A 25,174-nucleotide genomic window follows, 5' to 3' on the forward strand; every position below is an offset into this window, starting at 1 on the left:
AGAAAAGCCTGACAAAGATAATAAATTTGGAGTTCTCTGTTCTTACGATTACAGCTAAATAGAACCGTAGAGAAATAGAAACAGTTTATAACTGACTGTCAGACTCTGACAAACGTGGAGCGCGTAGTAATGACAAAACCATCTGAATACAATTAGCTATGAATAATGACTACGGTTTAGTGATAAAACTAAGACCATTAGTGTTATTCATACACTCTCCCTGCACTTACAAGGTAGTGTGTGTAGGTGTGTGCAGCAGTAGTTTGTGGCCATAGATTTTGGCGACGCAGGACGGCATTCATAATGACAAAGCCTCATTCAAAATTCAGGTCGAGAGGCTATCACACTTGACTTCTGCTGTAGGCAACTATCTAGTGAATTTTTAGAGTAAGCCTATAACGACTAGCTGCTCATTTAGAGCCGTTTTAGTAGGTTAATATAATTAACCCGGGATTGACAAATTTTGAGAAAATTTCCCATCCATTTACATCTCAGAAAAGACCTGAGCCTTTGCGTGGGAAACAAGGTCGTGGTGGTGCGCGTACGTTCCGATGTACGGACATTATCAATGCCGTTCCTGTTCAATATTTTCAATATACAGTACCTTACAAAAGAAATTTTAGATTAGATTTAATTCTAATTATTTGCTATAAAACAAGATATTTGGCAGCCACAGAGTATTTTTAAACTACTCTATATGGCATGAATAATACAAACATGGCAACCCTGTCATTAACCCTCATGGGAACTTAGTTTTGTTTTCTAGCCATACATTATGGTGTAAAATTAGTAAACATGCAATTAAACATTTCAAAAACTTTCAGAATTTTAAACAAACAGTTTTACAGGAAGGCAGATGGAAAAAATAGAGGGAATACAGTGCTGACTAAAATAACCTTGAAGAATTCAAATGCAATAGCTTTGTGCTACAGTAGAGGGCTCTGCATTTACTACTCTGTACCAGTGGACCTATTTATCCAAACTAAACCTTCATCACAGTTCATTATAATGACTTGTATCACTGTTAGTGTAGTGCAGTCTATCTATAGTTTGCAGAGTCCAGCTCTTCATGTTCTAATCCTAGCTGGATCACTGACACAAACCCTTAAAGTTTAAGGGGCTCAGGTGGTAGAGCGGGTTGTCCACTAATTGTTGGGTTGGCGGCCCACATGTCTCCACATGCCTTGGGAAAGACACTCAAACCGCTCAAAGTTGCTCCTGATGGCAGGGTAGCGCTTTGCATGGTAGCTCTGCTGCCATTGGTGTGCGAGTGTGTGTATAAATGGGTGAATGAGAAACAGTGTAAAGGTTAAAACATGCTATATAAGTGCAGACCATTTACCATTTAAAGTTTATACGCTGCCATATCAGCTCTGGCACAACTACAGACATCAAACCACCGTGCAACTGTAAGAAGATGGCAAAAGCACGGAAAAGGCCTCCAGGGTAAAAGAGTGCACCTCCAGAACACTGCCAGACACTAAACACCACCCTTAACACAGTTCCAATACAACTGTTTCCTTTGGCTGGGACTCTGAATGAACAGGAAGCACTGGGAAACACCTGGCTGAGGGCGGGAAAATGGGAAGCCCTCTGTGGTATTCTGAAACATACTCCAGTCAGAAGCTCAGAGAATGGTTCATTCCACTCCATTAGAGCTATTCAGCAAGCTGGAAACAGGCTACAGGCGACCGGGGGCCAAGAGGCCATTAGTCCCCCTCAGGCAGAGACAGAGCCAGGAAATCACATCTTAAACTGGACAGCACACTGGCCAGACTGGACTTAGAGTAATGGACAGAGCTGGCACTCCACATACCCCTCATGGAGAGTGCCCAGACAGAGCTTTTATGTCCCCTGAGGGGACAGTTGTTGAAGCCTTTGGCAATGGGTTTGGGTCTTTTGGTTTGCAAAGTAACACTGTTTTCCGATTTATTTTTAACTGCTATGTACATTATCTTTTAAAATACATGTTTTCCATTACAACAAAGGTGCCATAAACTAACTGACCAAACACTACTATTTAAGATTTCCTGGATGATGACGATTATATATTATGACTCAGAAGTCTCCGTGGACAGTTTGAGACTGGAACTATATCCAACCTTTTTTTTTTTTTGTTCTGCAAAAATCAAAAAGAATTATATATTTGTTGCCAAGTGCGCCTTGTAGTCAAGACCATCATTGTCAGGTCCAAGACAAGTCCAAGACTAGCAGAGATCGAGTCAAGCCCAAGTCAAGATTGAGTCCAAATGAAAGCGAGACATCAACATCATTGATGTCATCATTAAGATCTTAACATCATTAAGATAGACATCAAAAAATTAAAATAATTTTCAAGACCAAGCCTTTACTTCAACTACTAAAAACTGAAAATACTGTTTGTTTAATTTTACCCAACTTTTCATTAGTTAATATCTGCCATTTGAGCTATTTACACAAATAAGCTAGTAGCCTGGTACACTTCTATCCATGTTCTAGAGTGCGTTTGTAATCATTTCAAAGCACAGGTTTACAAACCTGGGTCTGGAGAACCCCAGGTCCTACACAGTTTAGTGTTTTCCCAACTCTAGCAGAGCCACTTCAACTCAAGAAGGCCTGTTAATTAGCTGATTAGCTGATTCAGGTGTGTTAGGAACAGGGAAAACACTAAAACATGAAGGACAGGGGGTACTCCAAGACCAGGGCTGGGAACCTGTGATTTAAAGTATAGCTCGAGATCTTTATAAACAATTTAGAAGCAAACTGTCCAACTACTCATGATCCACTAAAAAATTACAATTATTTAACAGAGAGTTGTGGTTCCTGTATGGATTACCAAAACTGACATTATGTATCTTAGCATTGCTTGGTCTTAAATCCAAAGTGCTGGTCTACAGAACCAATACATAAGTTTTGGTTCCTAATTCTTGCTATGCACTATGAAATTATCAAAACATGAGAAACAGGATCCAGTACTCAGCAGGCATCTACGACACAAGTGAAGGAGCACGGAGTGTTCCCCTGCTTAAAAAAGAGGCAAGCAACTCTCAACTGAGGTACTTGGGCCCACTGAGAGTCTTCCAGCAGGGCTCAATTGTGAGAGTCATGGTGGCTTTGATGAAGGGACAGCAGGCGCTGGGCTTTTCTGAAGGGCGCAGTGCCCAAGATGATGCCTCTGAAACCAAGGCCCCAAGAGGAATTTCAATGGGTTAGGCATCTTGAGAAAACCACAATTACCCTACGGATGCATTAATGAGCAATTCAAGTCTGCTGGAAAAGCCGCAAGTGGGTGTGTGGAGGTGTGAAACGGGCGACCTTGTCACCCCAGCACAATAGGTGGAGAGGCAACAGAGAGGCGAGTGGCAGTCGTCTTAGATTTGAGGTCTGCAGTTGGTGAGATTAACAGAGAGGGGCCTGGGGTATTGGAAACTGATCTGCCAGCAGGCTTCCCCTAAAGATTCCAGCCACACAGCCATGTAGACTGGACCTGTATGCAGGAAAATCTCATAGGAACGCAGATACAGCTTGAAATAGGACTAATAAAACTATTTCATGGTTCTCACACTCACTCTCTTGGTCATTTTCTCATATCCATACAACACAGGAGAAAAACTCCACCAGAAGTAGACTGAACATGCCCAAGGGTTTCCCACCTGCCACCATGCAGGATTACTGGATGGAGTGAAAAAGTTAAGAATGATACACACATAACGTGTGGAGAAAATGAATAAAGTAATACGGAAACAGATCAGCAGAGTTTGACTGCACGTAAAAGTATGCATTAACAATCTGAAGGCATCTCGGATTTCTACGGCGCAACATCCACGGACATGAGAGAGGATTTGCTGGTGAAGGGGAATACATGATGAAGAGCGAGCGAGAGACATCTTTTCGAGTGACACTATGAACTACAGTAGCAGTCTATATCCTGACCCCTTCTTCAACTGCTAATGATTTCTCCAGTCCCATCTGTTCTCTCTCTGACATTTGTGCTCCCTCTGCTCTAGGCCAACTCATCACTTTTATTTACATTCTTCTCATTGCTTGCCATCTCCTACCACTGTAAATGAATCAGCTGTTCAGATTTCCCCTGCCCCTGTCAAACGATCCCCAACTCGCCCTCCACCTGTGTTATTACTTGGCTTTCATCTCCGACATCCTTCTTTATCCCAGGCCCAACATGATCCTCGGTCTCATGTTCTCAGTACAGACTGGCCATCCCAGGGTCAACTCAGTGGCTCTCACTACATACTAATAATACCTGGTCACGCATAACCCCGTGTCCTCTAGTCTTACTAAAAACATGTCTAGAGAATGACCATTGACCAATGACCGCATCTACACCAAAACCAATAGTGTTAGCAATACAAGATAAAAGTTTGTTGACTGACCATACATTCACACTAGCAAGCAACAAGTCAGTTGTAACACTTGTAGTTTGTCTCTTCTGGGTGTGTAGTGACAGCTATTGTCGTCGTTTATGGACCTGCATTGTCCAGCATTGGGTTTTTTTTTTTCTAGATCCGATGTGAAACGGTAGCAGCCAGAATGTAAAATAGAACTAGTTGAACACAAATTAAATAATGCACTAATCTGTGTAAATATTGGTTGATTCCCATGTTACATGCAAGGCTTCATACTAGCTAGAGACACCAATGATCTCTGCTATTTCCTGCTTGCTGCCAGTTGGTTCCCACAGTAAATGGGAACCAACCGCAGGTAAGGAATGTTGTAGGTTGTGAGAAGGGAACTGAAGAAACATTGGATGACAGGCACCATAAGACTGCGCCAAGGAAGTCTGGTAGTCTGGTTCTGACGCTTGCTGCTTTCCTGGCTCCATAGTTCACATGTATAGAAAATGAATGATCTCTGGTCACTTTGTCACTTGCTGGTGTGAACATTTTCCATTGCCTGTCTACAGCAAGCTTGACCGGCTAAAATGTAAGCATGTGGATGCTTTGTTGTTTTCGGTCACGCTAAATCTGAAAAGAAGCTATGATTGGTTGTTGAAAAACTAAACAATTCAAGATGACTGAAAAATGGATCTACCATTTTTTTTAGAACCTGGAGAACCAGCACATGCCACTGCGGCTTAAACCACATGACAATTTCAACATCATAAAATCGTCTCAAGCCCTCTTTCCCAAGCCCAAATCCAGTTTGCTGCTGTATTGCTCCTGACGTTAATAAGGAACGTTGCCCAGGCAACACAACGTTTGTGTTTGATAATAACAGTCACTAACAAAAAGAAGGAGAGGACAGGAAACTGAGGCTGTACTGAAGGTGTGTGCAGACATGTAGGAACACTAGACTTGGCTTTTGTAGTGCCTTCTTACCTCAGTCCCTACTGGCATACAGTTTATAGACACACACATAATGTGTACAAGGTGTGTATCCTCATTCTAACAGCTTTATAGAAGGAGAAGGATTCAACTGTTTGAGATACAGTGTGAATAAAATGTACTGCTACTGAGGTTGAGGTACTGTAGAAGTAAGAGAAGAGACAGCCATGTCAGTTTTTTTTTTAACAAAATAATGTTTAATTCAATCTACAGCCACGTTCCAAATGAGGAGAGGTGAGGAAAGGAAAGACGTACCTTGTAGCGCATCTTGGGGCATGAGTGGATATAAAAGCCCAGGTAGTAGTAGGAGAGCTTGGGTGACTGCTTCTGCAATTGCCTTGTGAAGGCAATCTCCCTAAAGCAAAAAAATCAAAACAAAAAAATACAAACTATAAGGCTTATTATCCAGTAACTACATGGTAAACTATGCAAAATGATTACCTTAATACTAGGTTATAAATCATGAAATTTGACTTTCTACCCATTTTTGATGAATTACTATATTAAATGTTCAGTTTTGGGAAAATATCTACATCATCTATGCCATTATTTCAGAGCTCGCTACCATAGTACTGTCTTAGTGATAATGAGTCTTTATTGGTCACATATACATTACAGCACAGTGAAATTATTTTCTTCACATACCCCAGCACGTCAGGAAGCTGGGGTCAGAGCGTAGGGTCAGCCATGATACAGGGCCCAGCAGTAGCAGCTTGGCAGTGCTGGGGCTTAAACCCCTGACCTTCTGATCAGTAACCCAGAGCCTTAACCGGCAAGCCACCACTGCCCCCAGCCACCACAGCCACTACTCTTGTAACTTCTAGAAAATAATTCTTAAATCTTGTAAAATAACAGTGTTAGGGCTGATTCACTGTGTCACATGAATCAAACCAGAATTTAAAGCGAATATAGACAGCGACAAAGAGCAAAAACAAAACAACGGTACAATAATAATGATCAGAAAATAATACTGGTGTAACTTTGTTTTGAAAGGGGCTGTGATCGACCAAGTGACTTCTCACTGAAAGCATTTCTGAAGCATTTTCAGTCGTATGTATTCAGCAGTATCAAGCAGCACTTAACTAGTGTGTAAATCCACAATTCTAGTAATCATGGAATGATGGACAGCTAGATTATTATTTTTTTTAATCAAGTAGTTGTCGTTCACCTTCATTCTTTTTTGATTTTTTTTTAAACTGGGAACACTTTACTATATTTGCACGTTATAATTTCCACAATATCATGACTGTACTTTTCTGCCAATAAATCCATTATACAATAATGTGCTCACGTCAACGTGTGCGAAGCAAAACAAGAAACTGATCCACTCGCTCATGCTGTTCATTAACTGCTGTCCCTGCAGGGAGAACGTTTATTAAAGACCAGCCTAAGAATCTAGCTTGGTCTCAACTGATATTTTTAGAAAGCGTTTTTTTCCATCAGTTTCGGTTCTGAGCTTGTAGGATTGTAGGATTTCATTTTCAAAAGGCTGCTGGGAAACAGAGAGTACACCGTAAGTACAGCATGTGATGAGCAAAAACTTTTTACGCTTTATTGTTTACGAAAGATGCGAGAACCCATGGAAGATAGGCAAACGTTTCCGGGTATGCAACTGGACACAACTCTTCACCAACCAATCAGCGTTTGGTTGAAAAGTGGAGAGTTATATGAAATCCAAAACATTAGCTTTTTGGGGTCATAGCCTGTGTTGCACTTTAATAAAAAAAAAAAAAAAGAAGACAACAGTAGTACTATAGATAGTAAGTACGGGCTAGTGATGAAGAACTGCATGCTCTATGTATAGGTTAGAAGTAGAACTAGAGATCTCAGACTACACAGGAAAAGGGTGGAGGATGAATTTAAACTTCATCCTGATGTGTAATCAGCGAGCTCGCACCACCTGTTTCTCTTTTCTGTTTTTCCCCCATCCATCTTCCAGGCTCATCTCAATGTGCTTTGGATTTAAAGAAATAAATGCAGGACAAAGAGAGAGAAAAAAAACTGCTGCAAAGAACATCACACTCTTTCAGTGTCTTGCTTTATTAGGGAATTAGGGAACTATTTAGGGAACTATTGCTTGTGATTGTGAGAGAGTTTGGCAGTCAGTTTGGGGGGGGGGGACTAAAATAAAATAGATATAGTGGAAAATAAAAGCACAGAAGAGAGGCCGAATGAGGGAGCGGGAAGAGACTGAGAGGAGAGAGAAAAGCGAGGAAGATAGAGGAATGCCAAACAGAGAGGTGCTAGAAGGTCAGCCGGTTGGTGCCAGGTTCCTGGGTTCCCATCCCCTGGTGACAAAGCCTTGCAAATCCATGAATGAGGGGTGGGGGGGAGGGGGGGGGGTGATGGCTGAGGGGCCCATTCACAAAAAAAAAGGGATTGGGGAGAGAAAAAGAGAGAAAAAAGAAACAACACATCCCTTGACCCTACCCGCTCCATTCTGGCAGCAGCTTGAATCCCCCATTATCTCCTCTTCAGCGAGCTGACACTCCAACACAAGCTAATTATGCCACAGCACTCACCACAGGACACGAGAGCCCTGCTTCTTATTAATGTAGATGGCCATTTCCCTCTCGCTGCCTTACTCACACACACACACACCTCAACATTCCTTATACAATACACAACACTTCCTGTTTACATTCTATATTTATATTCAAATAAAGTGATCCCAACTCTTAACTGGCTGAAAGGGTCATTATTAAAAATCATTGCATCTACACACCAGACCCACACCCCCCCAGTTCCACACACACACACACACACACACACACACACACATGCAGAGACCCATTACTATGATGAACATACAGGTGCATCTCAAAAAACTTGACTATTGAGGAAAAGTTCATTTTCCCCCATAATTTAATTTTTAAAAATGGAACTTTCATATATTGTAGATTCGTTACACATAAAGTGAAATATTTCAAGCCTTTTTTTTTGTTTTAATCTCGATGATTACGGCTTACAGCTCATGGAAATCAAAAATCCAGTATCTCAAAATATTAGAATAAAGAATTTAGAATACAGAAATTTCGACCTGAGAAGAGCTCTAATCAGCTAATTAACTCAAAACACCTGCAAAGGTTTCCTGAGCCTTTAATCTCTCAGTCTGGTTCAGTACACTCAACCACAATCATGAGGAAGATGAAAGTTAATGTTGCATTTCATCTGGAAATCAAGGTCCCAGAGTCTGGAGGAAGAGTGGAGAGGCACAGAATCCAAGTTGCTTGAAGTCCAGTTAGAAGTTTCCACAGTCAGTGATGGTTTGGGGTGCCATGTCATCTGCTGGTGTTGGTCCACTGTGTTTTCTTGAGTTGATCGTCGATGCAGCGTCTACCAGGAGATTTTAGAGCATTTCATGATTCCATCTGCTGAAAATCTTTATGGAGATGCTGATTTCCTTTTCCAGCAGGACTTGGCACCTGCCCACAGTGCCAAAACTACTAGTAACTGGTTTTCTGACCATGGTATTACTGTGCTTGATTGGCCAGCCAACTCGCCTGACCTGAACCCCATAGAGAATCTATGGGGTACTGTCAAGAGGAAAATGAGACTTGAAATCTGAAAATAATTCCCAATGTACAAATTTATTTATGAATCATAATGCATTTTAATGGGTAGTTTTTGCTCAAAACAAGCACTTTGTGGTTTTCTTCGAATTATATTGTTTCCAAACTTCAGAGAAAGCCCCAAGAAGTTATCATTCTATTTGGGGACTCTTCCCTAAGTGAAGTTCTCTCATGAATTTACCAAGTGTACAGCTTCATCAGAATCACTTTGAGAAATGTAAACATTTTTAAATGGTAAATGGTCTGCATTTGTATAACACCTTTTAAACTTCGCGGTTCTACAAAGCGCCTTACACTGTTTCTCATTCACCCATTCACTCACTGTCACACACACACATCTACACATACCTGCCATCGGGAGCCGTTCCAATGGTTTTGATGTCTTGAACACTTTAAAAATCTATGTCATTTCACAGTTTTAATGTCTTCATTATTATTATAAACTAGTAGACGGGGGACTAGGGGGACCCTTAACTATATCTTTCTCCAAACAGATTATTCCAGAAGTAATCAAATCCCTTTAAAAATTAATAAATTCTTCCCTTAGCACTGGCTATATACCTAAATCATTTAAACTGGCAGTTATCAAACCGTTGATTAAAAAACCTGACCTCGTCCCTCTCCTGGATCGGGTCTTGACTGACCGCTATCAGTTCATAGATGTAAATGGTCACTTCTCAATGCATACTGAGGTAAAGTTTGGCGTTCTACAAGGTTTAGTTTTTGCCCACTGCTTTTTTCTTTATATATGCTACCTCTGGGTCAAATTATTCGTAACACATGGAATCAGCTTCCACTGTTATGCTGATGATACACAGCTGTATGTTTCAGCAAAGCCAGATGACGGACACCAGCTTAATAAAGGATATTAGACACAGGATGCTTATTAACTTCCTCTTACTTAATTCTGACAAGACAGAAGTACTTGTACTAGGACCACGTGTAGCTACAAGTAAGCTTTCTGATTACATAGTTACTCTGGATGGCCTTTCTGTTTCATCATGTGTAGCAGTAAAAGACCTTGGTGTGATTATTGACTCCAGTCTTTCATTTGACGCTCATGTAGATAAAATTACTAGGACAGCCTTCATTCATCTCAGAAATATTGCTAAGATAAGAAATATAATGTCATTACATGATGCAGAAATATTAGTTCATACTTTTATCACCTCTAGACTAGATTGTTGTAATGCCTTACTGTCTGGATGTTCCAGTAGGAGCATAAACAAACTCCAGTTAGTCCAGAATGCAGCTGCTAGAGTCCTTACTAGAACCAGAAGATACGACCCCATCACCCCGATCTTATCAACACTGCACTGGCTCCCATGAAATCTCACATTGATTATAAAATACTACTATTGACCCATAAAGCACTGAATGGTCTCGCACCACAGTACCTGACTGAACTTTTGCCCTTTAATGATCCGCCACACCTACATCGATCAAAAGGTGCAGGCTTTTTGTTGGTACCTCGAATAGCGAAGGCTACAGTAGGGGGAAGAGCTTTCTCTTACAAAGTCCCACAGTTATGGAACAGTCTTCCGATTAGTGTTCAGGACTCAGACACAGTCTCAGTGTTTAAGTCCAGGCTTGTTTAGTCAAGCTTTTTGTGAATAGTTTTTTTCTTCGGTAAAGGAGCATTCACGTGTTCACCCAGGTTTGTTGATGGTGGAGTGGCTGGCTGCCTTATGTCCCAGGGCGTCCTCATGTCTGTGTTCCCTTCTGGCTCTCCCTTTAGTTATGCTGTCATAGCTGGTCTTGCCAGAGTCCCTGCTTGCACTCACGCAAAGTACATTGTTGCTCACCATGTGCATCCCTTCATGGTCACAATTTACCCATCTTCTCATGGCTACTTCCAGCATGATAACGCAACATGTCAAACAGCAAAAATCATCTCGAACCGGTTTCACGAACATGACAATGAGTTCAGTGTCCTTCAGTGGCCTTCCCAGTCACCGGGTCTGAATCCAGTAGAACACTTTTGGGATGTGGTAGAACGGGAGATTCGCAGCATGAAAGTGCACCTGAAAAACCTGCGGGGACTGCGAGATGCAATCATGTCAACATGGACCAGAATCTCAAAGCAGTTTCCAACATCTTGTGGAATCCACGCCATGAAGAACTGATGCTGTTCTGAGAGCAAACGGAGTCCCTACCCGGTATCAGTATAGTGTTCCTAATAAAGTGCTCTGTGTGTAGACTTACCCTTTATCATTTTCCAAGCCACCTTGTGACACATTGAAATATCCAGTTAGTTTTTAAATATGTGTAGAGATTTGAACAATAGGCCCAGAGTGTTTTCAATAAAATATCTGAAAATATTTCACAGTTACAACCCTGGTATACATTTTAGATATTGAAATAAAAACACTTCTAGCCTGCAGACCTTTTATTAAACACCATCACATCCTGAGCCCAGGAGCACTTACACACTACATCAATCACACTCACACACACACACAAAGCAGCTAACCCAAATGCTGACAGCAGCTGCTTTAGGCACAACAGAGACCAGAGTCCACGCTGCACTTTTCCCTTTTAGAAGGCCTCCTCCTCGTTTCCCCTTTCTCCTACAACACACACACTGAAAAAATGCACTGCCTACCACAATAACGTAACCCAGTAAAGTGAGAAAGCTATTTTTCGGGGTGTCAAGTCATGAGACACGGCCTTCTCACTGTGCATGATCAAATATTAATGTGCGTGAAGCCCAAAACCCTTGTTAAACTAACAGAACATATTACATATGTATTATATATAAAAAAAAGTAGGTCATAATTTACACATGTAAATACAAGTCCATATATGGTTTGAATTCAAAACAAGGGTGAGGTGTTCATAAGGGTGTGAAAAGCACCTGAGAGCAGAGTAGGAGCCCAATGAGAGGAAAGAGAAGTCCGGGTCGTAGTAGAGGTAGACCGAGGAGACGCAGTTGGGTAGGATGTCGACGACGCCCACGGCTACGATACGTCCGTCTAGCCAGTATTGCTGGTGGAAGGAGCCATAGCCCATATCAGGCCCATCAGGAGACGTCTCCGCCTGTTTATTTATAATTAAAAAAATGTAAAAAAAGAAACCAAGAGTGAGCTGGCAAATATGAAATCGTGGTAGAAAATAACACATCAGACAATATTGCTTCTGATCTACATGAGTGTTACATTACAATCGCAGCCAAATATGCCTGATCCAGTCATAATTACATGAGGAAGCACATTAAAGAAGTAGGTGTTCAGTGAGAATTGAAAACACGTCAATTCAATGCCCAGCACTCGCAATCAAAGATTTGGAGCACAAATATTGTGCACAGAGCACAGCTGTTGGATTGTGTTTGCTGGCTTGTGTGCTGGTATTAACCATTTTTGTTGCATTATGCATTACATACTGCGCATAATACAAGATGTATGCAGTTATCCATCCCATCCATCCAGCTTCAATAACGCTTTTCCTACACAGGGTCACAGGGAGCCTGGAGCCTGTCCCAGGAAACTCTGAGTACAAGGTGGAGGACACCCTGGACGGGGTGCCAACTCATGGCAGGGCACGATCGCGCACACCCTCGCACACTTCAGACAGACAATTTTAGAGATGCTAATTACGCTATTATAATAATGCTATTATAATAATGTTGGAGGAAACCGGGAACATCCGGAGGAAACCCCTGAAGCCCAGGGAGAATAGGCAAACTCCATGCACACAGGGCAGAGGTGGGAATCGAGGAGGTGCGAGGGAAGCGTTCTAACCACTAAGCCACCGTTCTCCCTTATGCGGTTATCCTTGATATATTATCATGCAGATACAGGCCAAGAACTTCAGTTAATGTACACATCAAATATCAGAATATGAGGAAAAATGTGATATGACTTGTTGGTGCCAGAGTATTTCAGAAACTGGCTAGAGTTCACACAGAACGGTGCGAAAAACAAAAAACAAAACACAAAAAAACATCCAGTGGGTTGAAATGCCTTGTTGATGAAAGAATTCAGTGGAGAATTAAAAGACTAGTTCTAGCTGATAGAAAGACTACAGTAACTCAATCAACCACTCTTTACAACCATGGTGAGCAGAAAAGCATCTCAGAATGCACAACGTGTTGAATCTTGAGGTGGATGGGCTACAACAGCAGAAAAATCACACTGGTTTCCATTCCGAATCAGCCAAGAACATGGATCTGAAGCTACAGAGGTCACCGAAACAGGACAGTTCAAAATTGAGAGAGAAAAAAAATTTGAAGTTGGAAAACTCTTTTCAAAACCCAAAATGTCTGGTTTCAATTGCTTGACTAACATATTTCATGTGGTGGTGTTCTTGGTAAGTGCAGCTTACCGCAGCAACCTCTAGTGGCTCCACCCCTTCCACTGTGTAGAATAACTGTTCAATGCAAAAAAAAAAAAAAAAAAGAAACCACAACAAAGCATCCCCGTTTTATTTTTATGCAGTTTCAGTACATCACCCATGTAGTGAAAGTGCAATAGGTTTCATTGCGTTTCCCAGTGACCACTGATTGAACACAGTATTCCCACTAATAGTTTGTGGAAAAACATTTGCATGCATGTTTGAGTGTGCTGGAAAAGCAGAATCCATTCCATTAGGTTTGGTGTGTAAGCTGCAAACATACAGCAGGAACACGGTGTACACAACAGGACATACAGTAGCTTGCTAATAGCTCCTGAACATGGGCCAAGCTCAAACGCTGTGCTTGTGTGTATTAGTATTGGGCTTCTCTTCAGGTCAGATAAATGAAGAGGTGAGGTATTTTAATAAAAGCAGGGACAAAATCAATAATCTAAATCAAAGACCAACAGCCTTCTTTGAAAATGACATCTATTTCTTGGCCTCTACAAGACAGTTACAAACAGCTTTTTCTTTGGCATTGTTCATCATGAACCTTCAAATACAGCACATATTTAGTTTCCTCATGTTACCCCACCCGAGATCAGAAATCCCGACTTTTTCCAATCTAGAAGACGGAACGAGATGGACGTCTCGCTCTTGTTTTTACCCTTGTGACTTCAAACGGCTCGGTGGGAGGCCGAAGGTTCAGCCAGCGCTGGTAACGGGATCTTGTCCACTCTCCCACCACTTCAACCCATCTGGGCCCAGTTAGCCGTGTTGGAATGCACTCGTTATCACGCTAATCCTGCACCCCGAGAGGCTCGCCATGCCACTGCCAGCCAAATTAAACACACTCATAACGCACAGACGTGTACGCTTAAAACCCAGGTTCTGCCATGACCTAACCCACCCAGTGAAAGCTGGCACTGGAGTAATCCTGCAGGATTACAGGAAAGAAAGAAAGAAGAAAAAAAAAACGATTACTGTACACTCTCCTTATTTTCAACAGCATTCCACATGTGTCTGCTAATTATTTTCATACAGTCTGCTTGTCAAATAGGCTCCTCGGTACAGTTATTGAAGTGGCCGTTCAAACTCAAGCATGCGTTACAGGACATTCGAGATGAGTTGCAGTGCCTCAGACTGATCATCAGGAAGGGGGTTTAGATGTGGACTATTTTTTATTTTTTTTCCAAAGGAGAAATGAGGTCTAAGCTATTATTTGTCAGTACCAGATTAGCGCTGACAAATATAGCCATTAGCAAAAATCACACATGGTCTTCCAGGCTCATTCACTTTTGCAGAATTGTTTACAGTCGTTTCTGTTCAGCTTTTGCATGTGCGATGATTTAAATCTCAATCGTCCCTTTGTGTTTCATACTGCAGCAAAACGAACGCCGTCTCTGTGGAAGCTGTCTGTGTTTACGTCGGAAGAAAGAAAACGTAAGGCTGTGACCCGAGCATCACCTCGCTGGACAGCCTAATGACTGCACTTTAGCTACTGTGACAGCCAGAAACGCATACAGAAGAAGCAAGGTCAGTGGATGAAAACGCTCACTAAAACAGAGACTAAATCACTAGCATATGGCGCCTTGGTTCTCTATGTTAGTCTTTGTTACTCACACACAGAAGCACGGAGTGAAACCTGAGGTAGTTAACATTCCTCAACCCTTGGCTATACAACAATAATACCAAATGGCCCAATTTAACTATTCAACAGTAAATATAGAGCAGGTAACGGCAACGCTGCCTATAGACCTACAGAGTCTGTCGTGATCAAAACCACCTGATTCAATGAAACGCGTTCCTCAACGCGTTAAAGAAAGGTGCTTTCAATTTGGATCGACACCAAACTACACACCAGCTCTCATGAACAACCGTCTCTCTCTCAAACAGATAAAGGTGGATATCAAGGTCACAAGAATTCACTGGCTTAGTGGTTGGCCTTGTACCGCCAGGGTTGGTGGTTCAATTCCAGTTTCTGTGTGAGTGGAGTTTACTCAGGGGTGTCCTCCGGGTATTCTGGTTTCCTCCCCCAGTCCAAAGATGTGTGTTGCATGCTGATAGGCATCCGTTTGAATGCAGGTGTGTGCGTGTGTATAAATGTGCCCTGCAATGGGTTGGCACCCTGTCCAGAGTGTCCCGCGCCTTGTCACCTGGGATAGACTCCAGGCTCCCCGTGATCCTGTGTAGGATAAGCGGTACAGAAAATGGATGGACGGATGGATAAATACACTCCAGTCACTTACCAAAGCAATCTGATGGCTTGTTGAGTTTGCTTGGAGAAAAACAAAAAACAAAAAAACAGCCTGTTTGATTATGGCTGTGGTTCGTGGCATGACCTGACATGCTGTCTACCAATATTCACTCATCTCTCAGCACTGAAAAGACATTTCCTGTCCCTTGTATAAGGAGGCTGCTCAATACTCTCCACAAGTTCCACAAGCCGCTGGATATGTAGATGACTACTGGGGTGTGTGGGTTTAACAAAATAAATAAATAAATCAGTGATGAAAGTCAAGCACACAGATAAATTCTTTGATTATTTATCATGCACAAAGGCTTTAAAAATATGGGTGCATTCTCAAATTTATCCTCGTCGCGTGCAAATTTTAATCACATTTTCCATGCACTCACCAACCTTTCTCTCATGATGTTCAGTGAAATTGTCAACCAATTACAAAAAACTTGTTTTGCCAGACCATAAAAGCCTCATTTGGGGAGACTTTTCTGTTCTTTGGTTTAATATTTCACAGGATTTAGCATCCAAAAACAAAGACCGATGTTAGCTAAAACACTAATAAACCCTTAGACTCTACCTGTTTCGTTTATACAAGCGAGAAAACCTCGTTTTACAATTCTACAGTAGATCATTTCCAACATCCCGTTCCAATAGTGATCAAACCCATCCTGTTCAGCAATCCTCAAAATGCAAAGTGTTAGAGAAAGATATGTGCTCATTTAGAGCTGAAGCCCAGCCTTGGAAAATCTAGCTCTTGTGATCAAAAGGAATTGAAAAGTAAAGAGGGAAAAACACAGGGCAAGAGGGATGTCGAACATGCACACCACCACATGACACGCACCAGCCGTTCGCTACGGAGGTTGATTACGACTGCGGTTCACGGCATGGCCAGATACGCTGGGGTTTGAATCCGACGCTGGGGTTTGCAGTTTTTAGAGGTCAGAGTCATTTAACACAGATTGAGCGTGTATTGTGCCCGGCTGCATGAATCACGCTGCTCATATGCTCCAGGTGGGCGTTTACCACAGCAGCTGAGTAAGGGGCAGTGACATCAGTGTGTCTCTGTCTATAAGAGAGAAATTGAGGTTATGGGGCAAAAAGTGGTACCCGATGTCCATAAAATTTTGCTGACTAATTACACAACAGCACTGTTAACAAGCATTTCCCCTCAGGACAGACACATCACGGGCCAATAAAAAGGCATTTAGCAAAGCCAAACAGAAACAGGCTTCCAAATACGATGCAGGCTTATCTCCGAGCACAGGCACGGTGGTAACAAACATACACACTTACACACACAAGGAGAGAGCTGTTAGGTCACGTGAAGCACACAAACACACCTGGGTAAATATTATTATGGGAACGAACTGAGCAGACTCTGTGGGCGGAGTTAAATTATTTTCGTTCCCTTTTGACCTTCTGAACAGAGTTCATTTCGCATTGTGTACATTTTGGAGGGCGGATTCTCTCTCTCTCACACACACACACACACACACACACACCTTACTGTTCGCTCATAAATCATGATGAATTACAGTCACTTGAATGCATCGAATGAAGTAAACAAGCAAGTAAGACAGGGCCACACAGATGTCCCCTAACATCACATGCACACCATGAAGTGCAGAAGTGCTGGGATTCTTGTTACATTATAAGTTTGTTTGTAAAAAAATAAATAAGTAAGTAAAAATAATGATTAATAATTCATTGTCAAGAGCAAAACAAAAAATGAATAACAAGAAGAAATGGCACCAGGATGAAAATTTTAATGAGGTCCACCATTGCAATAGTGTGTCAGTTAATAGACTTGCCATCCACTTTATTAGGAACACCTCTACACTACATGTGCTATAGGAAGACTACGGTATCTTCAATAATCGCTCTTTACAACCGTCTTGAGCACAAAAGCATCTCAGAATGCACAACACACAAACCTTATAGCGGATGTTCTTGTCTCACAGGAGTGGAACCCGATATTCTGCTTTTATAGCCCATCTTGCGTATTCTGAGATGCTTTTCTGCTCAACATGGTTGTACAGAGTGGTTATTTGAGTTACTATAGCCTTCCTGGAAGCTCGAACCAGTCTGGTCAATCTCCTCTGAGCTCTGTCATCAATAAGGTGTTTCTAGCTGCAGAGCTGATGCTCACTGAATGTTTTTTTTTTGTTGTTATTTCGCACAATTCTGTGTAAACTCTAGAGACTGTTGTATGTCCCAGGAAAATCCCAGGAGATCAGCAGTATTTGAAATAGTCCAACCAGCACATTGGGCACAAAACCATGCCATGGGGATGCTATAGAGAGTAAAGGTAATTCGTTTATAACGAAGAAGTGACAATAGCTCATAAAAGTGTTTCTTTCTCTTCCTGTAAGAAATCAACAATTAATAAGCCCTTTAAAAAAAATGTATTACATGACTTTGTGAACAAAACACGAAATCTTCCATAAGCCAACAGAATTCGAATGAGCTATTAAGACCATAGACAATTCAACAGAAATATTTAGACCACAACCACAAAAGAAAAAAAGGCTGCAATTACAGTTACCTCTGAAACTATTGGAACGGCAAGGCCAGTTAAAATTGTTTGTCTTATATACCAAACACAATTGAGTTTGAGATCAAAAGAAGGATATGAGACGAGAGTTTAGGATTTCAGCTTTTATTTCCTGGTATTTACATCTAGATGTGTTAAACAACAGAAAATATAGAACCTTTTTGTATCAGACCACCCAATTTTTAGGCAGGCAAAAGTATAGGAACAGATATCCCATGCTGACATCACTAAATTGTTGGTTTCTTCTTTTGTGATGCTTTTCCAGGCTTTTACCGCAGTCTCTTTCAGTTGTTGTTTGTTTTGGGGGGTTTCTCCCTTCAGTATCCTCTTCAAGAGGTGAAATTCTGATTGACTTGGCCAGTCAAAAACTTTCCACTTTCCCCCCTGATAAAGTCCTTTGTTATGTTGTAAGTGTGTTTTGGATCATTGTCTCGCTACATGGCAAGTTCCTCCGGATCCATTTGAATGCATTTCTCTGTAAATTGGCAGACAAAATGTTCCTGTAAACTTCTGGATTCATTCTGCTGCTACCGACATGAGTTACATCAACAAAGATTATTGAGCCTGTTCCAGAAGTGTACAAGCCCAAGCCATAAAACTACCTCCACCACGTTTTACAGATGAGCTTCTACAGTATGTTTTGGCCCATGAACAGATCCTTTATGATCCTATATTTATGATCAACTTTTTTGACCAATGGGTGGGTTCAAACAAAAGGTGCCATGTTCCAAGTTGCTGGGAGCAGTGGTGGCTTAGCAGTAAAGGCTCGGGGTTACTGATCGGAAGGTCGGGGGTTCAAGCCCTGGCGCTGCCAAGCTGCCACTGTAGTGCCCTTGCGCAAGGCCCTCAACCCTCTCTGCTCCAGGGGTGCTGTATCATGGCTGACCCTGCGCTTTGACACCAATTTCCTGGCATGCTGGGGTACGCCATACTGCATATGCGACCAATAAAGACTCATTATCATGATCATTAGATGTATATAGAAGGAAACGAAAGCTGAAATTCTGATCTTTTGAACTCAAACCCAAATGCATAGCGAAAACAACAGAATTGGCCTCGCTGTTCCAATGTTTTCAGAGAGGACTTTATATGCAGTAAAACTTAATGTTTATTTAGCTATTTTATGTTATTTGAAAGGAAAACTACCATTTTGGCTTTAATTATCTGCCACTGGAATTCTTCAAGCATCTGGAGATGCAACTGCACCATGGTTAAATCTGGTCAAACATCAAATTATGTCCACTGATATGACATAAATGTGTTGATTAAAAAAGTTCCCAATTCAGTTCAGCCATGTAATCATTACCACATCTTTGCACCGTTTATGCACATGTTCGAGACGAACAGATTGACCACTCAAAGTTGTAGTACAGTACAAGATGGTGTAGGTCATGTGAGGTTGCAAAGAAAGTGCGTTCAAGGTTTAAGAGGACTAAGCGTGGAATGTGTATCACTATGCACACATGTGTAAGCCAGCAGTTGAGCTGATTGTGAGGCACCTGGCAAGCGGGCTTGATGAGGTGCTAAATGCTCGCCTCTTAACGGCATTAATGGCTTTTAGTGCCAGGCTAGACGGCCTCAGATGAAGGGGAGTCCATGTCTGTTGCTCCTTCGCTCCTCTTTCTCACCATCCCTCTAACTCTAAGTAAAACTAGCTACCTGTCGCTACACTAAAATGCAAGTGTAAGTGCTTTGCTCTGACTGTAAAGACCTCCAGTCTCAGTGGTGCACTCTACACAACCTCGGGGCTTGCTTCCTGCTATTCCAAACGGTTCATTAACATTCAACTGGGGGTGAATTTAAACAGGAAGAATTTAAACAGGAACGTGGATGTTTGGTGCAGCAGGTAATGAGGGACAGAATGCAAGCCCCTGGCAATGTCACTTCTCTCTGTAAAAATGTCAGTTTGTAACAAACACAGAGAAACCGCAGTGCAGTTATTAAGATTAATCTGATCCATAGATTCTATAGTATGCGATTTAAAGAAATTCTAGGTACCACATTTTACAGACAGGTCCCCCATGAATGTAGCAGCTTAGACTTTGTTTTCACATTAATGTCTGAGGTAATTTTACTTTACAGCATTTTAGTTACCAGTAGGACAGCGGCAGCAGGCATATAAATGTTTCGCCTTACTAGATAAATGTCTTGATCCATCTGCATCAAGGTTTGGCATGCTATGCATTCTGAGATGCTTTTATGCTCACCATGGAGTGGTTATTTGAATTAATGTGGCCTTCCTGTTGGCTTGAACCAGTCTTGCCATTCTCCTCTGACCGTTCTCATCAATAAAGGCATTTCTGCCTGCAGAACTGCTGCTCACTGGATATTTTTTTTTTGCACCATTCTGTGAAAACTCTAGAGACTGTTGTGTGAAAATCTCAGGACACCAGCAGTTTCTGAAATACTCAAATCAGCCTTGTCTGGCACCAACAACCATGCCATGGCTTAAATGACCGAGATCCCATTTCTGTTGTCAATTCTGATGTTTGATGTGAACATCAACTGAAGCTCTTGACCTGTATCTGCATGATTGTATGCATTGTGCTATTGCCACATGATTAGGAGCATTATCCAATTAGTCAATGTATTTTAATAAAAACTACAGGTGGTCCCAAATGTCTCCATACACAGAGGACTACAGTGGTGCTTGAAAGTTTGTGAACCCTACTGAATTTTCTATATTTCTGCATATATCTGCCTAAAGTTTTAAAATTAGATGAAGAGAACCCCATTAAACAAATGAGAAAAAATATATAATACTTAGTCATTTATTTACTGAGGAAAATGATCCAATGTTACATATCTGTGAGTGGCAAAAGTATCTGAACCTTTGCTTTCGGTATCTGGTGTAACCCCCTTGTGCAGCAATAACTGCAACTAAACATTTCCGGTAACTGTTGATCAGTCCTGCACATCGGCTTGGAGGAATTTTAGCCCATTCCTCAGTACAGAACAGCTTCAACTCTGGGATGATGGTGGGTGTCACGAACCTCGAATCGGCACGGAAGCAGGAGCGGGCAGCAGGTGTAGAGCGTCGTATCGGGAAGTTCAAGAAACGTAGTCGTAGGACAGGCAAAGGTCAAGCGATCGAGCGAACAACACAAACGGGGTCAGGAAGAGAGCGTAGTCGAAACCGGAAACAAGGGTCGAGGATCACGAGAAAACAAACAAACTAGAACGGCTTGGTAACGCAGAGAAACGAGTGACTGAGCGTATACTTCCCGTAGATTCTGGGTGAATGACTTCCCTAAGTACTAGCGGTGAGAGTGTGTGTGTGTGATTGGTGCCAGGCGTGTCCGATCAGAACTCCGGGGATGGTGAGCGCATGCGTGCATGAGAAGTGAGTGTTGCATCTTGGGAATTTGAGTTCTGCTCGGACTGAGCTGTGACCGAACCCCCCCCCCCCCCAAAGGGCTCACTCCGGGAGCCGAGTTCTTTCTTGGCCTCCCCCGGGGTCGTGGACCAGGGAGATAAGGATAAGTTGCGTGAAAGTCTTTAGTAAGCTGTGGATCCAGTATATCCTGCTTGGGAACCCAGCATTGTTCCTCAGGTCCATAACCCTCCCACTCGACCAAATACTCCAGCTTGCCTCTCCTGTGTCTAGATTTGAGGATGTTCTTGACACGGTAAACCAGTTGTCCATCAATTTCCAGAGGGGTCGGAGGAGTTTCAGATGGTACTTCGGTGGCTAATGGACCGTTGATAACAGGTTTGAGACGTGATACGTGGAATGAGGGGGAGATGCGGCTGTGTCGTGGCAGTTCCAGACGGTAAGTGACTTCATTGACTCGCTTGAGGATCTTGAATGGTCCAGTGTATCTTGGCATTAGTTTTTTACAGCTATGAGCTTGTCTTAAGTCCTTTGTGGACAACCACACCCGATCGCCTGGTTGGTAATTAGGGTGTTCTTTGCGGTGGCGATCTGCTTTGCGCTTGTATGTGTCTGTGGTCTCTTTCAGGCGTCGGTGGGTGTCAGCCCAGACACGCTCGCTACGTTCAAACCAGTGGTCAATGGCAGGAGCTGCGGTGGGAGTCGCATTCCACGGGAACAGTGGAGGTTGGTAACCTAGTACGCACTGGAAAGGAGTGAGATTGGTAGCCGAATGACGTAGTGAGTTCTGGGCGTACTCGGCCCATGGCAAAAACTTGCTCCAATCCTCTGGGTTATTGGCACAGAAAGTACGGAGGAATCGCCCTAGTTCCTGATTGATTCGTTCAACTTGTCCATTGGCTTGTGGGTGATATCCGGAGGTGAGATTCACTGTTACTCCCATCTTGGTCATGAAGCTGGACCACACTCTGGAAGTAAACTGCGGGCCCCTGTCACTGACAATCTCCTCCGGAATGCCGAAATATCTGAACACATGCTGGAATAGAAGTTCGACTGTCACGAAGGTGGTGGGGAGAGCAGGTAATGGAATGAAACGTACGGACTTGGAAAACCGGTCCACTGTGACTAGAACTGTGGTATTTCCTTGGGATCTTGGCAAATCCGTTATGAAGTCTACGGATATGTGTGACCATGGACGTTCGGGTATGGGTAAGGGCTTGAGCCTCCCAGCTGGGAGGGTCCGAGGTACCTTATTCTGTGCGCAAGATGAACAGGACGTCACCACCTTGTGTATATGTCCCTCCATATTGGACCACCAGTACTTCTCTTTTAGGAGATGGTGTGTGCGCTGTGCCCCTGGATGCCCTGTACCGAGTACCGTGTGTGCCCAGATGATGAGTTCTTGGCGGTACTCTTCGGGTACAAATAGTTTGTTCGGAGGACACTTTACGGGTACTTGTGACTGGGGAATCTGCTCTAGCTCCTGGTCCAGATCCCACTCTAGCGCATTGATAATACATGAAGGATGGATGATGTACTCTTCATGCTCGTTGACACGTTCTGTGTGGTCGAGACGAGACAGGGCGTCAGCTTTTATGTTCTTGGACCCGGGTCTGTAGGATAACGTGAAGTGAAACCTGGTGAAGAACAGGGCCCATCGGGCCTGGCGGGGTGTGAGTTACTTTGCAGTGCGAAGGTACTCCAGGTTCTTATGGTCTGTGAAGATGACGAAGGGATGTGTAGCCCCCTCTAACCAGTGTCTCCACTCCTCCAGCGCTAACTTAATTGCCAAGAGTTCACGATTTCCCACATCGTAGTTTCTCTCAGCGGGGGAAAGCTTTCGCGAGAAGAACGCCACCGGATGGAGCTTTGGCTTCTCTCCAAATCATTGGGATAGAATGGCTCCTACCCCGGTCTCTGACGCATCCACCTCCACTATAAACGGTCTGGATGGGTCCGGATGTTTGATGATGGGTGCAGTAGTGAAGGCTTTCTTGAGCTTGTCGAAGGCGGTTTGGGTGGTTGAATTCCATGACAGACATTTGGGTTTCCCCTTTAGCAGGGACGTGAGGGGGTTGGCGATGGCACTGAAATTTCTGATAAACCTTCTGTAGAAGTTCGCAAACCCCAGAATCCTCTGTAGTTCCTTGATCGTCGTGGGAGTGGGCCAGTTTACTACTGCCTGGACCTTTTCTTGGTCCATGTAGATCCCCTCGGGGCTGATGACGTATCCCAGAAACGCAATGGTGGTTCTATGAAATTCGCATTTCTCAGCTTTAACATATAACTGATGACGGAGCAGTCGTTGTAGAACTTGGCGGACGTGGTGAACATGTTCCTCCCGGGAGTCAGAATATATCAGAATGTCATCTATGTAGGCGATCACATGGCGTCCCAGCATGTCACGTAACACGTCGTTAATTAGACACTGGAAGACCGAGGGAGCGTTAGAAAGCCCATACGGCATGACCTGATACTCATAGTGGCCTGAAGTTGTGCTGAACCCAGTCTTCCATTCATCTCCCTCTCGAATCCGGACCAAGTTGTATACACTGCGTAAGTCCAGTTTCGTGAAGATGGTGGCAGTGCGTAATTGTTCCAGAGCGGCTGGTACTAGAGGTAGTGGGTAACGGTACTTGACGCAAGACTGGTTTAGTCCTCGGTAGTCGATGCATGGTCGTAAACCTCCTCCCTTCTTCTCCACGAAGAAAAACCCCGCGGATGCTGGAGAAGTAGATGGTCGTATATAACCTTGGTGCAACGCTTCCTGAATGTACTCTTCCATGGCTTTCTGCTCAGTTACCATTAACGGATAGACTCTCCCTCGAGGTGGTGTAGTGCCTGGGAGCAAATCGATTGCGCAGTCGTAATCTCGATGAGGAGGTAGTCCACTAGCCTTCTTCTTACTGAATACTTCTATGAGGTCGTGGTAAACACTGGGGATCAGAACGTTGTCTGCCTTGTCCGGGCTCTCAACGGATGTGGATGCTAAGCAGATCACAGGGACTTGGAGACAGTGATTGATGCAGTGAGCTGACCAGCGAGTTATCTCCCTTTGATTCCATGAAATTTGTGGGTTGTGATGTTCGAGCCAAAGAAGACGGAGAACCACTGGATGCCGGGCCGTCACAATGACATGGAACGTAATTTTCTCCTGATGAAGAGCGCTGGTGCGGAGGTTAATAGGTTCGGTGCAGTGGGTAATTAAGCCATCTCCAATGGGGGCTCCATCAATGGCTTGGACACGGCGGGGGGTGCTGAGGGGACGAACGGGGATGTTATATTGGAGTATGGTTTCTTGGTCAATGGAGTTCCCCGCCGCTCCAGAGTCAATCAGCGCCTCTAAAATACAGGAAACGCTTGAGTATTCTAATATAACGGGTAATACGAACGCAGACTGAACTGAGTACTGGGCAATGGGTTCTAAACTCACCCCTGGCTGAGGTTGTTTGGCAGTTTTGGTTTCCCCTCGGGTAGAGCACTGTTTGAGAGGGCATTGTTGCACAAAGTGGCCGTTCTCGCCACAGTAGAAACAACAATGTTCACGGCGCCGTCATTCTCTCTCCTGCATGCTCACCCGAGTCTGTCCCAGCTGCATGGGTTCGCTAGGGCTCTCAGATGCTGGTGCTTCCGCCTCGCTGCGTATGGAGCGGCGGCTCCGTAGTAGACGATCCAGGTCTATAGCTACGTTGATGAGTGAGTCGAGAGTCAGCTGATCATTGCGGCACGCCAGCTCCGTTACGATGTCGGCATTTAATCCCCAGCGAAACATAGTCTTTAGAGCGGGTTGATTCCATCCGCTCGTAGCGGCCACAGTAC

At 43.3% G+C, this 25,174-nt stretch overlaps 1 protein-coding gene across 6 annotated transcripts in view; it reads right to left on the minus strand.

The window, feature by feature from the left end:
- The window catches only part of LOC128605308 (arginyl-tRNA--protein transferase 1), a 101,508-nt gene that overhangs the window by 29,440 nt on the left and 46,894 nt on the right, over nt 1-25,174 (minus strand). For all 6 annotated transcript variants that reach the window (XM_053620593.1, XM_053620588.1, XM_053620589.1 and 3 more), the window contains 2 exons: nt 11,751-11,932; nt 5,577-5,676 (listed from right to left, as the gene is read on the minus strand). In XM_053620593.1, the coding sequence (XP_053476568.1) occupies nt 5,577-5,676; nt 11,751-11,932 (282 nt within the window). The remainder of the gene's footprint in view (nt 1-5,576; nt 5,677-11,750; nt 11,933-25,174) is intronic.

Source organism: Ictalurus furcatus, chromosome 3 (assembly GCF_023375685.1).
Source record: "Ictalurus furcatus strain D&B chromosome 3, Billie_1.0, whole genome shotgun sequence".
In the NCBI taxonomy this organism is placed as follows: domain Eukaryota; kingdom Metazoa; phylum Chordata; class Actinopteri; order Siluriformes; family Ictaluridae; genus Ictalurus; species Ictalurus furcatus.